The following is a 15,094-nucleotide window of genomic DNA, read 5'->3' on the forward strand; positions in this document are numbered from 1 at the left end:
TGCGGTCTGGACTTTGGGGAGGCCTATCCATGATTATGACCGTGTTTCCAGATGTGTTCTTTATGGTGAAATCAAAATCCCAATCTCCTCCGTATATAGTGATCATTTTTAAGTATGGCTTGTCAAGTCAACCTTCCATACTGACCATGTCTGATGAGGCATCAGTGAAAAGTAGATGGATGACACAAAGGACCAGATGCATATCTTTGATCTTGTATTGGGACTGGATACTGCTCATGTGTTAAGCATGCCATTTCTTTTGTCCTCCACTTGTCCAGATTCCCTGATTCCTTCAGGGGCACACTACACTTCATACCAAGATATGCAAGGTTTTCATCCAAGGTCTCTGGGAATCATAGTGTTGCTGGAAAAATACAATTTGCTGTCTGTTAAATTGTTATTTTTGGCATTTTCCATAGATACAACTAAACAAATGGAGGGGGAAAAGTGTTTGCAACAGGCTGCTAGTAAAGTACTTAAAAACAGTGCGCTACACTGTTTTGTCACTCACCCAAAATTAAAGCATGGTTCCTTAGAAGCAAAATATAATGATTCAAGACTTTTTCATATTTCTGTCATCATAGATAATTCTGTAGTTGTTATAACTGTATTCTAATATACACTTATGGTCACACTCACCCTCTCCATTTTCTTGACCATAAAGTAAAACTGAGGGATTGACAGCCCTCGTTACTCGCCCAGCAAAAACATGCCTCTTACCCTCATTTTCATAAGTGTAAATTGTGGAACATACTAAAGTTTACTGAATACTTTACCTCCCTGTTACTATCTGCAGACAAAGAATGTCTGCAACTGCCCTGACCTTACAGGAACTAAACAATGTTACAAGTTCAACCTGCAGTTCATGGTTTCTCACCAAATCTACAGAAGAGCATCTTCTTGATGCATCCTCAATCATCCAGGTAAGTAAATCTCCAAAAGTTGATTCTGTTCATCTGGACGTAGCATTTTCAGTGGGAGAAATATTTCGTCACTCATCCAAGTGACTTCTTCAGTCTCAGCTGACTGCAGGTTTTCCCAATCTTATAAACAGTACATTTGCATAATGACTAAAACCGGCCCAGTGAAGGAACAATGGGCTGGGAGGTCAGTTCCTTCGTCATAATTATGCAAATTCTCATGACCATTGATCAACAACCACTAATCAAGGCCCACTGATCAATGGCCACGAGTACCATTCACAGAGTTTGGGAATGGCTACAGAAGAGCAGTTGCAGTGTTTCAATTGTAGAACTGTACTTGACCAAGAACACAAAAAACAAAAAATGAATTTTTAGCTATTTATTGACAGTAGCAAAGGTTTATTCCAGATATGGTGTTTTTAGGGAGGCCACAGATTTAGGGGGTCAGTAACATGGAGGAAACAGAAGGACAACGTGAGCCTTTAACACCACATTTTTACAAACACTCTCTCACTCTGACCACACAGCACAACAAGCATTAAGGAAGTCTGGTGGCAAAGAGGAGGTGGAATGAGTACTAAAATACCTTTCACGGAAATACTGCTACTCGAGATTTAATACAGAGTACTATTCTAAAAAAAAGTTACTCAAAAATAATTCACTTAAGAGTACGCAAGTACTTTCAGGTGTTGCACATGTTACAGAATGCTCACAAGCCAAAAAGAATTTGACGTGTTTTTCCATCTTCTCAGGTACTTTAACTGTTACATTTTCCACCCCTTGAAAAAGGACATTACAACATCTTGTGCCCCACGTGGTCCTGTCAAGTTTCAACACTCTGGAGTCCCAGCCCCTCTAGTTGGCCTCATCTTTGGATGCTTCATCGAAATTCTCCACCAGATCTGAAACAAAAGATTAGACATTAAATTGATTGATTGAGGAAGAAAGTAAATGCGTATCCCATCTGCACAAGTGACTCAAAGGTGCTGGAGAACAATTCAGGAAGTGTGTGTTTATGTGAAACAGGATACTTGGTGTAATGCAATTCTTTGCTCATCTCTCCCACTCCTACACAGACGGCAATGTGCTCGACATATGAGGCCCTTATAACTACTGAAAGCAGCTGTAAAAATGACAGCAAAGGGCATCAAAAAGTTGGCTCCAATTACCCCGTGAAATGTGAGAAACCCACCTATCCAACTCAAAGCTCAGAGGGTCGGGGGTTCAAATGGAAACAATTCAAAAGGTCTGAGCAAACATGTTCCTTCAGTGAGAGAACAAAAAGAAATCCTTAACTCCAAAAACAATGTGATGGCAATGGATGTTAACCCCTGAGCCATCGGGCTTCAACTGCTGAGTACATATGTAATCGTTTGTTACGTTAGTGAGAGCTCAAGGGAGAGAAGCCCTGGGGGAAAAAAAAGAAAAGAAAAAAAAAAAAGAGCTGAGATTATTGTAATGGCAACCTCATGTGCTCGGTCCATTTTCTTCACAAAGAAAAGCAAACTGAATCTTACAATCCTATAAACAAAGAACATGAGATTCAAACAAAACCCAGCACTGCACCATTGTCAAAAGTAACTGATGAGTCCCCTTCATATGACCCCTTTTTATGAGCCAGAAAGAAAAGCAAACCCACCATGATTTTTTCATTTTTTTTTAGCTAACAGAAAGAAAGAAGAAAAAAATCCTGCAGCAATAAATGACAAGTGTAAAGCAGGATTTCCAAACAGAACCGCAAAAAAATCTGTAATGTGAGGCAAACAGATTTTTCTCGAGAAATGTCGGGCTGGTCTTTGATTCTGAGTGGTGGAGCAAACTGCTCAGACACTTGGATTCAACATATGAAAATTGCTCACCTGGAACATCATCTTCTTCTTCTACTGCAGCAATTGGCGCTTTTCCATCTGCAGCTGTAAGAAGAGAACAGATCTGTGAGAAGCCTTAGAGTAGCCACAAACTAAACCAGAGCCTTTTTCAGACACAGCTGGCTTAATCAGTCCATCACACTGATGGCATTCTTCATGGCTTCACTGAGACTTTACCAGGACACGGACCAAACTATCCACCGTGCTAGTTCAATATGGTACAAGCAAAATATAACGCATGTGGCCGTGGGTTTTCTCTCTTGCAGATTACATTTTAAAAGTTACTTAAACAGAGCACTGCTGCCTCACAGCAAGAAGGTTCTAAATTTGAATCCACCATCTGGCCGGGGTTGTTCTATGTGGAGCTCTGTGTGTTCTCTCCAGGTACTCCGGCTTCCTCCCACAGTCCAAAAACATGAAATTATTGGGGTTAGATTATTGGATAAGTTTAATTTGCCCATAGGTGTGAATTTGAGTGAGAACAGTTGTCTGTCTCTCTGTTAGCCCTGTGATAAGAGTATCAACCCGCCTAGGGTCTTCCCTGCCTCTCGCCCTATAACAGCTGGGATGGCCTCCAGCCCCCACAACCTTGATAAGGATAAGCAGAAGAGAGTGGATGGATGAATTTAATTAGATGCAGTGAATCAATCCCACAGCTGTAACAGCTCATCAGTCTGAAGTAAAGTACACAATGTCGCATGTAGTTACATGTTTTATTTGGTATACTGGTGTCACCAGATGTAAGTGGTGGTGTTAAAAACGGCAAATTATTGTTCTGGGGTTAAAGTACAGTACCATCAGATCTAACCACACTGTATGATTGACAGCTTACAAGCAGTCAGACGTTGACGACTGACTCAGCGTCTGACTGCTAGTAAGGATTCTTCCTCTATTTCTTTGATTTACTGTAGGTTGGCTGAAAGTTTCTATGCATTAGAAACCTTGACTCTTTCAAAAAATGGCTGTGCAAGCAGACATGAAGCTGATACCATAAAATGTGTGTCAGATTAACAGAAACAAGTGGATATCTGAAAACCGCTAAAAGTCTGACTAAACATGCTCAGAGTCTAAAGTGTGGTCAACTAAACGCTACATTATAACTTGAGGCTACCGACCTTGCTTGGGCAGAGCCTCGGCGAGTCTCCTGAGGCTCGTCAAGCTGTCTGCTCCCAGCTGGTTCAAGATGCCTGGCAGCATCTCAGTCAGCTGTTTGGTCTCAGCGTGGCCGGTGATGGTGAAGGTGTTGGCTGCGAGGGAGGCCTGCACTTTGGGATTGTTGAAATGGATGACTGTTCCTTGATTTGTAAACATGTTGACCTGGAACCGATCAAAACACATTTCCCATTCTTAGTGATAAAAATGACAATCTGTACTGGTGCATGTAAGAAAAATCACAAGCAAAGGGATAACTCAAGAGTGATTTATGCCCCACCTCCTCAATGCCGGAGATGTTGTTCACGCCGAGTTTCTTTAAGGAGAACTGTAGCTTCTTGTCATCTGCGGTTGCTGTTCTGTGGACCACCTTCTTCTTTCTGCGAGCTGTTCCCTGAATGCGGGCATTCGCACAAACATGTTTCTTAGTCAACATAACCTGAGTGATGTTTTATGCCCAAATGAGGGAGGGTGTTTTTATTCTATTTATATACTGCACGCAACGCTGCCTAAAATTACTGCTGCTATGCAACAAAACTATAGATCAAACTGTTGGTTGTCATAGAAACTAACTATAGAAAATTCAGCTGCTTGAGCTCAGGTTTCATGTCCCTAGATTCACATTTAAAGGGAAAAAAAGACAGCAGCAGATTTACACTCAGAAAATGCTTTGCAAAAAAAAAAAAAAAAAAAAAATCTACCCATTTTCATGTGATGCTAGATCCGCTTTGCGTGCATTACCTTTCCACCGATGCGGACTTGCGCTTGTAACTTTGCAAGTTTTTCTTGATTCATTATTGCTTCTTTCATCTGAAAGGCAGGAAAGTTGCATATTATTATGTCAGTATGTAAATGTAATTATCCAAAAACTAAATAAGCAAAACAAGTTAATCCACCACAAAGGAGGCACCAAAATAAAGTGCAATATGCAGATAAGAAAGCAGCACCCTGAGAGCAGTGCAGTTAAAATGACACCTTTATACTCATCTACACCAGTAAAAAGATTAATAATGGTTTGCCCCATTATTAAGGCAGAGTGGGGAAAATGGAAAACAGAAGGGACCTGGCATGAGGTAAAGCGTTATCTGGCCGGACACTGACTTGAAACATTTCTGTCTTAACATTTGACCAGATTTAATAAAAGCCAGCTGGCAAAATACAGTCACTTCCCAGTCTGCTGTTTAGAAATTAACTCTAACTAGTGCAGTCACTCACTGGCTCACACACTGTATTTTTGGTCCTTCCATGTGTCGATCAGAGGCCGTCTTACCTACATAACAAACGCTAACCAAGCACTTACAACAGGGGTGTCGAACTCCAGGCCTTGAGGGACAGTGTCCTGGAGGTTTTAGATGCTTCCATGATCCAAAACAGCTGATTTAAACGGCCAAATTACCTCCTCAACATGTCTTAAGGTTCTCCACAGGCCTGGTAATGAACTAATTCAGGCGTGTTGACCCAGGGTGATATGTAAAACCTCCAGGACAGCAAGGCCTGGAGTTTGACAACCCTGACTTACAAACTCCTGTGTATGTGACCACGTGAATTACAGGAGGTCAAACACACACAGTGGTGTTATTCTAAATAATCTACAAAACAAAATATTTGGTTTGTATTTGTTCTTATTTTTCATTTAATAAGGCCACTCTGGCATTTCCATCTATTTTCTCTGTTTTGTTTGTTTTTTGTATGCCTTTGTAAACTTAAATGTTTAATAAACGGAGCTGCATACACGCATCCATTTGTGTTTAAAAAGCACAAATTTGCGTATTAAGAAACTGTCATATTAAATACGGTTTCTGTTGATTACGTTCACACCTGCTGATGGCCTCTAATTAACCACGTGACCAATTAGCTCTAACCATAATTTTTTTTCCCCCCACCATACAATTTGGCTAATGACTCACAAAAAATATACTGTGCCGCGAAAATTCACAACAACAGTGCTGGGCAAGACATGCCTGTGAGGAAATTAGATGAAAATAAACAAACAAACAAACAAAAGTAAGGCGGGTGTGGCTGTGGTAATGGGCGGTAAAATAAGATATTAAAAACAGCAAGCAGACATTTTAAAAAGCCAGAAAGGAGCCGTGAGCGTCACAGCAAGCGCTGCTCGCTTCACAGGTTAATTAGCAAACGCATTTTCCCTGTAGTGTGAACTACCGAAGGTAGACCAATATTAAGTTATTGTTGCTCAAATAAATTGAGGCGAAAGCACCACCGCTAACAGCAGGTCTGGTTTAGCTGATGAACACTGAACCGAAACGAGGTGTGGTTTAGCTTTTGTGCCAGAACTTGCAGGCTAACTTCTGCTAGCTTCTAAGCTAACTGGGGAAATTATCGGCCTGTCAGTCACAGCCTCTCACAAGCCCGTCAGTACGGTTAGCTTCACACCGCGGCAGATTTCAGCCATCTAGTCAGAAAAGGCTTTCGTTTACCTCTTGCCGTCAGATCAGTGGAAAAAAGAGGAGAGAAGAAGGTATTTAAAGCTCCTGACTGACCTGTAAACTAACAGCAAACACATGCGGGGAGCAAGATGGAAGCGAGAGAGGAGGGAGGAAGTGACGTAGTAGAAGAAGAGCGAACTAGCGCGAGTTGGGTTTCCTGCCCCTGAGTTTTGCTTTCCAGGCAACACTTTCGAGATTCTTGCACATTGCCAACCATGCCTGAAAGTTCTTGATTAGGGTAAATTTAGGGATTTGTTACTTATGAGAGTTTAAGGCCTAAAGCCTCTTAGACAATACAGAATCATTTTGTAACTACACAGGCTATTTTATGCCATAGAAAAGTGGGATAATTTTGATATAATTCCAGGTTTGCAACAAACAAGTCTTCTGGAATAAGGTCCTTTAAACAGACGCAGCCACAGTGGAGATGTTTAGACATAATGCACAGTACCGCATTTGGTGAAAACCTAACACAACATATCAGCACAAACACATTATACAAACTGTCGAGCATGGTGGTGGAGGGGTGACTATTTGTTTTTGTTTTTTTCCAACTACAGGGCTTGGGCACCTTGCAGCAAAGCACACCAGCAAATCTACAGCAGAATGGCTGAGAAAGAAAATAATTAAGGTGTTGCTATGCTTGAGCCGAAGTCCAAACCCTAACCCAATTGAAATGCTTGTAGGAGGAACCTTAAGAGAGCTGTGCATAAATGAGTGCCTGCAAACTTCAATGAACTGAAGCAATGCTGTAATGGAGAGGGGGGAAAAATTCCTTCACAATGATTTGAGAGACTGAGAGTCATTCAAAAAGCAATTACTTCACGTTATTGCTGCTAAAGGTGGTTCTACAAGCTACTGAATGATAGGGTGTGCTTTTATGGGACTCTTTTTCACAGAGTCCCATGAAAACTTTGTTTCATTATCTGCATGTTTAAGAATGAATCTAATTTGAGAAAGATTGAGAGCTCCTTCTATCAACACAGGTGACAGTTTTGCTTGCTCTTTCTGCTTATATCTTATTTTTATACCTGCAGATTATATGCTATTATTATTAAGCAGAATATGCAAACAGCACAAGGAAAGTCCCCAGCTAACCAGGCAGTTCAAACCCAGCACCTTCTTGCTTTGAGGTGACAGTGCTAACCACTGCACCCCAACCCTGAACAATGTGAAATGGGATAGCCTGTAACGTGAGCTGATTGCTTGCTGAAGTATGTCTTATAATTAGGTTATTTTCTGTTTCCAGGTCTTTGTAATGAACAGAAAAAGATGAGGGATTATATCCAAATCCTACTTAGAGCCACAAGATTATAATTGGTTTGGGATTAGCTACAACCTTGAAGGTGAAATTCCTCAAAGTGGCTGATGTTTATAAAAGAAACCAAGCCTCAATAGATCTATTCTTAATGATTTAAGTTTAGTTTTTTAATGTTGCAAAAATTTTGGAAAAGTGGTGTATCCTATCCAGCTCATATTCACTTTAATGTATTATAATAGAATATGTGATATATCAGTCAGGCTTTAGAACACAGAAACTATTCAAACTATTTAGTCCTCAGGTTAACCACTGATGTCCTTTTAGCACATGATAGGGAAAAGGGTGTAATTTTGATTCTTTAAGGCATAAATGCAGCCTTTGACATGGTAGATAAGTCATTCTGAATACCAGGTTGGCATTGAGGATACTGGAGTTAGTTGGTTTATAGAAACAAACTGCTGGCTCACTGTAGGATAACTATTCACCAGCAGCAGCTTACCTATGGTGTCCCACAAAGTTCATTTCTAGGTCCCCCTCTATGTATATGTTTCCACTGGGCAAATTAGACAAAGTCACAACATCTCTTTTTATTGCTGTACAGATGACAGCAGGTGAGTGAAAAAGGGCTCGCTGATGTAAGCTGTTGGATGGCACAAATGTTTCTTAACTCAATTTATTTTAATAAAAACACTTAAGAGTTTACTGATCACTTTTAAAGCACATTTGAATGAGTCTCCAAGCTTCATAGCCAAAATGTTGACCCCCATATGAACCCTTTCACAGTCCAACTGTGAAGGGTAAATCTAAGTCCTGTTTTTGCCAACGTGAACCCTTAGCTCTGCCCAATAAGACAAGGCTCACAGAATCAGTGACTTTATTAAAATCCCATTCCTAATGACTTTCTTATATGTTTTTATGTGATGTTGTCTCTTTCAGTCTTCTCGATGTCTGTCATCCTTTACTTGTCTTGCTTGTCATTTCTGTTATTGCTTCATGTGCATGGTATTCATTCATATTCACAAATGTCTGCATCGCATTCTATTAATGGTTTTTAGATTGTGTGCCAAAGCGAGTTACTCTTGCTTTCAAAAAAGAACAGTAAGTCAAAGAAAGTCAAGTCAGTTGCAAGGAAATATTTATTTGTTTCTGTTATTGGTTCATGCTTATGGTATTCATTAATATTTGTTATTGTTCTTTGTATTTTGTTCTAGTTTCAGCTCAGTTTTATGTCTTTTTTGTTTGGTCTTAATTTGGGGGTTTCTCTTTGAATATATTTATGCTTTCTGTTATTACAAATAGCAAACACTCAAACCAATCAGTTAAAGTTACATATAGTGTGCCACAGGGGAATGTGTCCATATTCATTTAAACATATTCTGCGAAAACAAAGAATGAACAAATTACATTATACACCTGTTTTAAGCCAGTTATCGTTATTATTATTATAATACTTCGCACCTTGTTTTGTTTTGTATATTTGTATATCTACTACACCGATCACTGTGTAGTGATCATATACCACTGACGTTTATCATGTATTCTTCAAATGAGTCTACATCTGGTCATTTGTCCTCGTGTAACCATATAAAGTAAAAAGCGTGATTTTGTAACAGGAGTCGCGCTGAAGTGGTCCCAGGACCCGAGAGGGACAGAAAGAGCGAGAAAAAAACAAACTTGGGAAATTATGCGAACTTCCCGAGACTGAAGAAATCACTTGGATGAGTGATTGAAGGTTTCTCCCACTGACAACTACGTCCAGATGAACAGAATCAACTTTTTGAGATTTCCTTACCGGGATGATTGGGCATGCATCAAGACATATACGCACTGTAACGCTTCCAAAGCCTCAGATGTTGAGATCGATATTTTCCCACTAAGTCTTACAAATGAAGGCACTTAGTCGACTAATTTTCACTAAGTCGACACATTTGGTTTGATGACTGATCAGGAGGGAAAGTCGAACGATTTTGTGTCAGGACTGCACGGAGTGTGCGCAAAACCAAAAACATCAGCACAAAATGTCCGCAGTTAATCTTAAAATATGACGAACGGACTCGACAAAGTATTCTATCAGGTGTCCTCTCAGGGCAAAAACTCTCTCTTGAATTCAATTTATTGAGTGTTTTTATTTTTAGCTTATTAATTATTTGTCTATGACGGCTCTTATAGACACACATTCCAGGCAACACATCATTGCCCTTTTCTGCATGTGATACACATTAATCACATGCTCCACTCAGACGGAGCGTTTTGGTGACATTAGGAGTTTTAATCAGAGCAAGATCGAGGCAGGCAGGGTTGCCTTGAAACAGCTACTGAAAGTGCTTTCTTGGTTGAACTTAAAGACACTTTAGAGGTGCTTTACCACCCATGCGTTTTATAATAATAATAATAATTATTATTATTATTTATTTATTTATTTTATTTTTTTAATGATAGTGGATGGTTGGATACGACCATTAATGAATCCACTCTTCGGTCTTGACTCTGTTGGGTCACTTACATTCCAAGTACATTACAGAAAAAAGAGGACTCATTAACTCATCACACAAATGAACAACTCGTAGCGTCAAAGGAGTCCAGGAACTTTGCTAATAAAACGTCACATCTGATGTCAAGTTTCAGGATTTCCAAATGTCGGTGACTCGTGAGTCGTCATCTTCTGCGCATATGGTTTCAAAACTGGGGGATACGCTATGAAAGACTAAAATGCAAAGAGTAAAATGTAATTATTTAATGAACACAAATTCCTCTTCAGTTCATTGAAACTGATTGTGTTTGCTTGTTTGTTTTGAATTCTCTTATACGAAAGATTGGATGTTTCGAGTGTTACCTTATCATTCTTGATGAGAACAGAAATATGATCGTTACAGACTGATAACTGGTTATTAATGTAGGTAAACTGGGCATACATTTAAAACCTATAATCGTTTTAGAAGCATCAGTCTTAGCTGTTGCAGTAATTCCTCTCATAGGCCTATTTTGAACCGATAAATAGCACAGATGAATTTATTTGAAATCTCTAATTTTAAAAAGTTCATTTAATCATAGCGAACTTTATCTGTTGGTACAATAATAGTACACATCATTTCAAAGAGGAAAGTGGCAAAAGTGGTAAACAGGACCACGATCACTGGCGTAAGCAGATATATCAGAAATACAGTTTGATCCATCCATAACAGTAAATCATTATAAATAATGAATAATCTAAACGGGCTGGTTGGAACCTAAAGCTTTATGCGATGCTAAACTGTTCAAAAATGTTGTTTCCCATATTTAAAAAATGCCACATGCCATATTTCTGGCTGTCTGTACAGTTAAAGGAGCTTGAATCCTTGGAGTGTTTTGTTAATTGTGAAACAAGTTCACCACTAGATGGCGTTAGACAAATGGGAACGTCTAAAAGGTTCGAGAGGTCCTACACAGGACCTAAGCATCTGTCAGACTTAATGAAGCACACGTTTATACCCCAAGTGGAAATTTCATTTAAAAGTCAGCTGCCTTTATTAAAACCTGAGTGATGACTTCCTTTTTTTAATTTAGAAAAATATTTAAAAATCTAATTAAATTAACTAAATAATTTAAAAGGCTGTTTTGTTAAATGTGCGTGCTTTGTTTTTAGTTATTTGTCACGTCTGCTGTTGTTTCCTATAAAAATGGGTAAGTGTGGCAGGGTGACAACTTGTAAACTGTTACATATGGAGGTAAAGTCGGGCGGCGCGTAAAACACAGTCCTTCGATATTCATATTTTAATAAGCCAGACATATTCATCTTGACTTGGTTTACTGCAGCTCCCCCGAAGTAAGAAACAAATAATATAAACTAAACTATATGCTGGTAGAGTCAAACTGTATCTGCAAGGAGAACAATTAGGTTAGAAGTATAATATATATTACCGTGGGTTTTAATTGGCTTACACAAATTCTGCAGCTTCTGAAAATTTTAACTTTATTGACACCATTTTTATCACGTGTTTATACTGCTTCCTAAAACGCAGGCCGATTGATAATTTTAATCTAATAAACACAGTATAAAAAATAAATTCATTAAATTAAATTTTGATTAAAAAAAAACACCTAATTGCCGTAATTCAGTGAAAATGTTAAAAATTCCAAATAATGTCCAAACACAGGCACAGATACACGTACACACACAGTGCAACGTGCTCCAGACGCACGGCACGGCCTTCTTTCTGTGCCTTGCATGCGTGACCCGTGACTGATTCGAGTTAACAGCTGACTCTTTTCCATTGCAAATGGCTCGCGGATAATCTAGATAACTACCGGATCACGCAAACCGAGCTGCCTGAGTATGGTGCAGCAGACTCTGACAAAGGCTGTTTGATAAGAAATGTAAATATCGTGTGTGGGGGGCGTGTATTTCACGCCTTTATGATTTTATATATACATCGCTGCGTAGTTTGTTTGGAAATTAAAAATCCAGATGTTGCCTCCATTAATTTATGTCATTCGGTAACTTAACTTAACTTAAAGTTCAACAAAGAAAAAAAATGCTTGTCAAAATATCCTCTCGGATCCTTCAACGACCACACCGCCGATTAGACTTTTCTAAAGATTTTTTTTAAAAAAAAATGTTGAAAACATTGCGTGGAATAAAAGCTTTAGATTAGTTCTGTGTGGAGTGTAGGCCACCGTGAATGGCCACTAAAAAGGATGCATGCCACACCAAACTTTTTTTTTTTTCCATAAAAACACTCATAGCTCATTTTCAGTCCCTTTTTTGTGATTGAATTTGTTCCTCTCTTTTCATTCGCCGTGGTGACGTTTCCTCGCCATGTGATCAGAGCAGTAGTATAAATACCGCGAGAAGGTCCGCCCCTTGTTTGATTCAGGTTTGGCCCTTTTGCAGGTTTCACAGCACAGTTTCTCAGCCTGCCATCGACGGGGGTCTCTCCTCATAGTTGTTGATTTTTTTTTTTTTTGAAAAAGGAAACAGCCTGTAAACATATGGAAATAGCGACAAAACGGAGGGACAATTCTCACCGGTGGCGAAGCGTGCTCCTCTCCTCTCCCCCTCCTCATATGAGTTGCTGAAGAGGGAGGAAAGGGACAGCTTGTGCATCTCACGGTCTTCCTCATCTGGCGTCGGAGGGGCACGGCCGTGCGTGAGCCATGACTCTAAGCTCAGAGATGTCGGATGCCTCCATCCTTTCGGAAGAGACCGACATAGACGTGGTCGGAGAAGGCGAGGATGGAGACAGCCAGACGCGCTCCTACGTGGATGAAGTAGCGCAGATGCACGACGGTATCCTCCTGGCCGGCTCTCCACCTCCGTGCCTGGACAGCTCCACCTCTTCAAGGGATACCTACAAGCCGGCGGGCAAGAACACCCTGGTGAAGCCACCTTACTCCTACATCGCCTTAATCACCATGGCCATTCTTCAGAGTCCCAAAAAGAGGCTCACTCTCAGCGAGATCTGCGACTTCATCAGCAACCGCTTCCCGTACTACAGGGAGAAGTTCCCGGCCTGGCAGAACTCCATCAGGCACAACCTATCCCTGAATGACTGCTTTGTTAAGATACCGAGGGAGCCCGGGAACCCAGGGAAAGGCAACTACTGGACTTTGGACCCGGAGTCGGCTGATATGTTTGACAACGGAAGCTTTCTGAGGCGGAGGAAACGCTTCAAGCGGCAGCAGACTCAAGACCTGCTGCGCGAGCACAACACTTTTCTGCCCGCGGCCGCTGCCTATGGCTACGGACCGTACGGCTGCGGGGGATACGGCATCCAGCTCCAGTCCTACCACGCACACTCTGCGCTTTTTGCTTTCCAGCAGCAGCAGCAGCAGCAGCAGCACCCGAGGCATTCACACTCACACTCGGGGACCATTATCCCTGCACCGTCCCTGATGCCCACCAGCACTACCACGGACTTAACCAGAAGTAGATTTTATCCCCAGCTCAGCTCCAGTCTGGGCTCAGCCGGCGTGCAGGCAGCATCACCGGTCCAGAAATCGAGCTCCCCGGTGCAGCGGTCCCCCTTCTCCATAGAGAGCATCATCGGAGGGTCTCTTAGCCCCTCCAGGACTTCTCCTGTCGTTGTCCCAGTCTTACCGTCCTCTCTGGGGCCTGCAGTGACCAGCCAGCCGCAGACCATACATCCTGGAGCTGTTTTACATCCGGTTGAAAACTTTCCGAGCAGAGTTGTCAGCGGCACTAGCGCCTGTTAAATGTCTTAACTCCAAACTTTTCAAGACACTTAAAAAAAAGACACAGCAACCTAAACAAAAACGCCCCTCTTTGAAGGTAGGATTATTTTTGTATGTTTGTTTTGCTAGCACGCAGCTGAATGATGGACATGCAGAACACTATTTGTGCCTATATATTCATGCTGTTCATGAAGATATATTTATGTTCATTATTTTTGTTTGTTTATTTCGGTGTGAATCAGACTTTCGACCACGAATTTAACTTTCCAGCCTTTTTTTTTAAAAATTCTCTACCATGAAGTGATTCGTTTTCAGCCACTGTATAAAGGCGTCTCAGGATAACGGACAGGTTACAAACGATCACGTGTCTGAAACAGGCTTATAATGTATTTGTGTCAAACACATCAATGTTTTCTATCAGCCAATCAAAGCGACCTTTTTTGAAGGTTTTGATTTGATGTTTGTATTAAAGAGAAACGTAGAGCAAAGTCATACATTTATAATAATATGCAGTGTTTATTTCAGTAATTAAACCTTGTACATTTTTGGCAAGTATTGTGTAATTCAAGTGTGATATTTTTACACAGTTTATTGTTTTGTTTTTTTCCAACAAGAATAAATTTCGTTTTGCAAAAAAAGAAGAAAAAAAGCAAATTGTTTGGAAATAAATTTATGAATTGATGTTGAGCTTTCTTGGCGGTTACTGTTGAAACAGACGTGTTGCTGATGTTGTTGTGTCTTTACACTGCGGATGTGTTAACTATAACTGTATGATCCAAATATAGTAACCACTGAATGGCTTTAAGAAACAGACACAACTCTTTATTACACACACAAACACACACACATGTGCGTGCCAGTCAGATAATATTTACAAATGCATTAAATCTGACTGCACTCTAAAGTCATTGCTGTGCCCTTTGGAACATGCGCACACAGGGCCTGCGTGTCCATCTGACCTCTTTCACACTCATCCTCGTAATTACAGTGAGCGGACAGGAGTGTGTCGGAGGGGTGAGACAGGGGCTGTATTTCTGCCTGCTTCAGCTCAGCGATTATCCCGGTGCTGGTGTCGACAGGCGGCCTGGGCTCTTGAGCAAACACTACTCATCCAGAATTTCATTATCTGCTCGTATTAGACCCGAGAGAAAAATGAAATGTTGCTCCTGAAGTCAACAGCGCTCACGATGTTTCGGAGGTTAGAATCACCTTTAATCCACTCGCCGTTTTCAGTGTTTGACAGCCTTAATGCAACTTTATTTGCCCCACACG

General features: G+C 40.7%; 2 protein-coding genes across 3 annotated transcripts; one reads left to right on the plus strand and one right to left on the minus strand.

The window, feature by feature from the left end:
- Nucleotides 1-1,287: 1,287 nt before the first annotated feature.
- Nucleotides 1,288-6,539, minus strand: btf3 (basic transcription factor 3). 2 transcript variants are annotated; one of them, XM_084935701.1, is made up of 6 exons: nt 6,445-6,539; nt 4,685-4,753; nt 4,224-4,337; nt 3,907-4,108; nt 2,783-2,836; nt 1,288-1,825 (listed from the first exon to the last, which is right to left on the minus strand). In XM_084935701.1, the coding sequence occupies exons 2-6, from the start codon at nt 4,751-4,753 to the stop codon at nt 1,779-1,781; spliced, it is 486 nt and encodes a 161-aa protein (XP_084791827.1). In that variant the 5' UTR covers nt 6,445-6,539; the 3' UTR covers nt 1,288-1,778. The 2 variants fall into 2 exon arrangements, with proteins under 2 accessions (XP_084791827.1, XP_084791828.1); XM_084935702.1 differs by having other exon boundaries at nt 6,382-6,504.
- Nucleotides 6,540-12,510: 5,971 nt separating this feature from the next.
- Nucleotides 12,511-14,503, plus strand: foxd1 (forkhead box D1). The gene has a single exon (XM_084935703.1). It carries the CDS (start codon nt 12,785-12,787, stop codon nt 13,841-13,843), a length of 1,059 nt encoding a protein of 352 aa, XP_084791829.1. The 5' UTR covers nt 12,511-12,784; the 3' UTR covers nt 13,844-14,503.
- Nucleotides 14,504-15,094: the final 591 nt, after the last annotated feature.

Source organism: Perissodus microlepis, chromosome 7 (assembly GCF_051167445.1).
Source record: "Perissodus microlepis isolate ML-2025 ecotype Zambia chromosome 7, ASM5116744v1, whole genome shotgun sequence".
Classification (NCBI taxonomy): domain Eukaryota; kingdom Metazoa; phylum Chordata; class Actinopteri; order Cichliformes; family Cichlidae; genus Perissodus; species Perissodus microlepis.

Coding starts and splice junctions, on each gene's coding strand:
- btf3 (XM_084935701.1), bottom strand. CDS start 4,753: ATGAAAGAAGCAATAATGAATCAAGAAAAACTTGCAAAGTTACAAGCG. Junction 4,109..4,223: donor ACATCTCCGGCATTGAGGAG/GTGGGGCATAAA, acceptor GATCGGTTCCAG/GTCAACATGTTTACAAATCA. Junction 1,826..2,782: donor AGAAGAAGATGATGTTCCAG/GTGAGCAATTTT, acceptor CTTTTGTTTCAG/ATCTGGTGGAGAATTTCGAT.
- foxd1 (XM_084935703.1), top strand. CDS start 12,785: ATGACTCTAAGCTCAGAGATGTCGGATGCCTCCATCCTTTCGGAAGAG.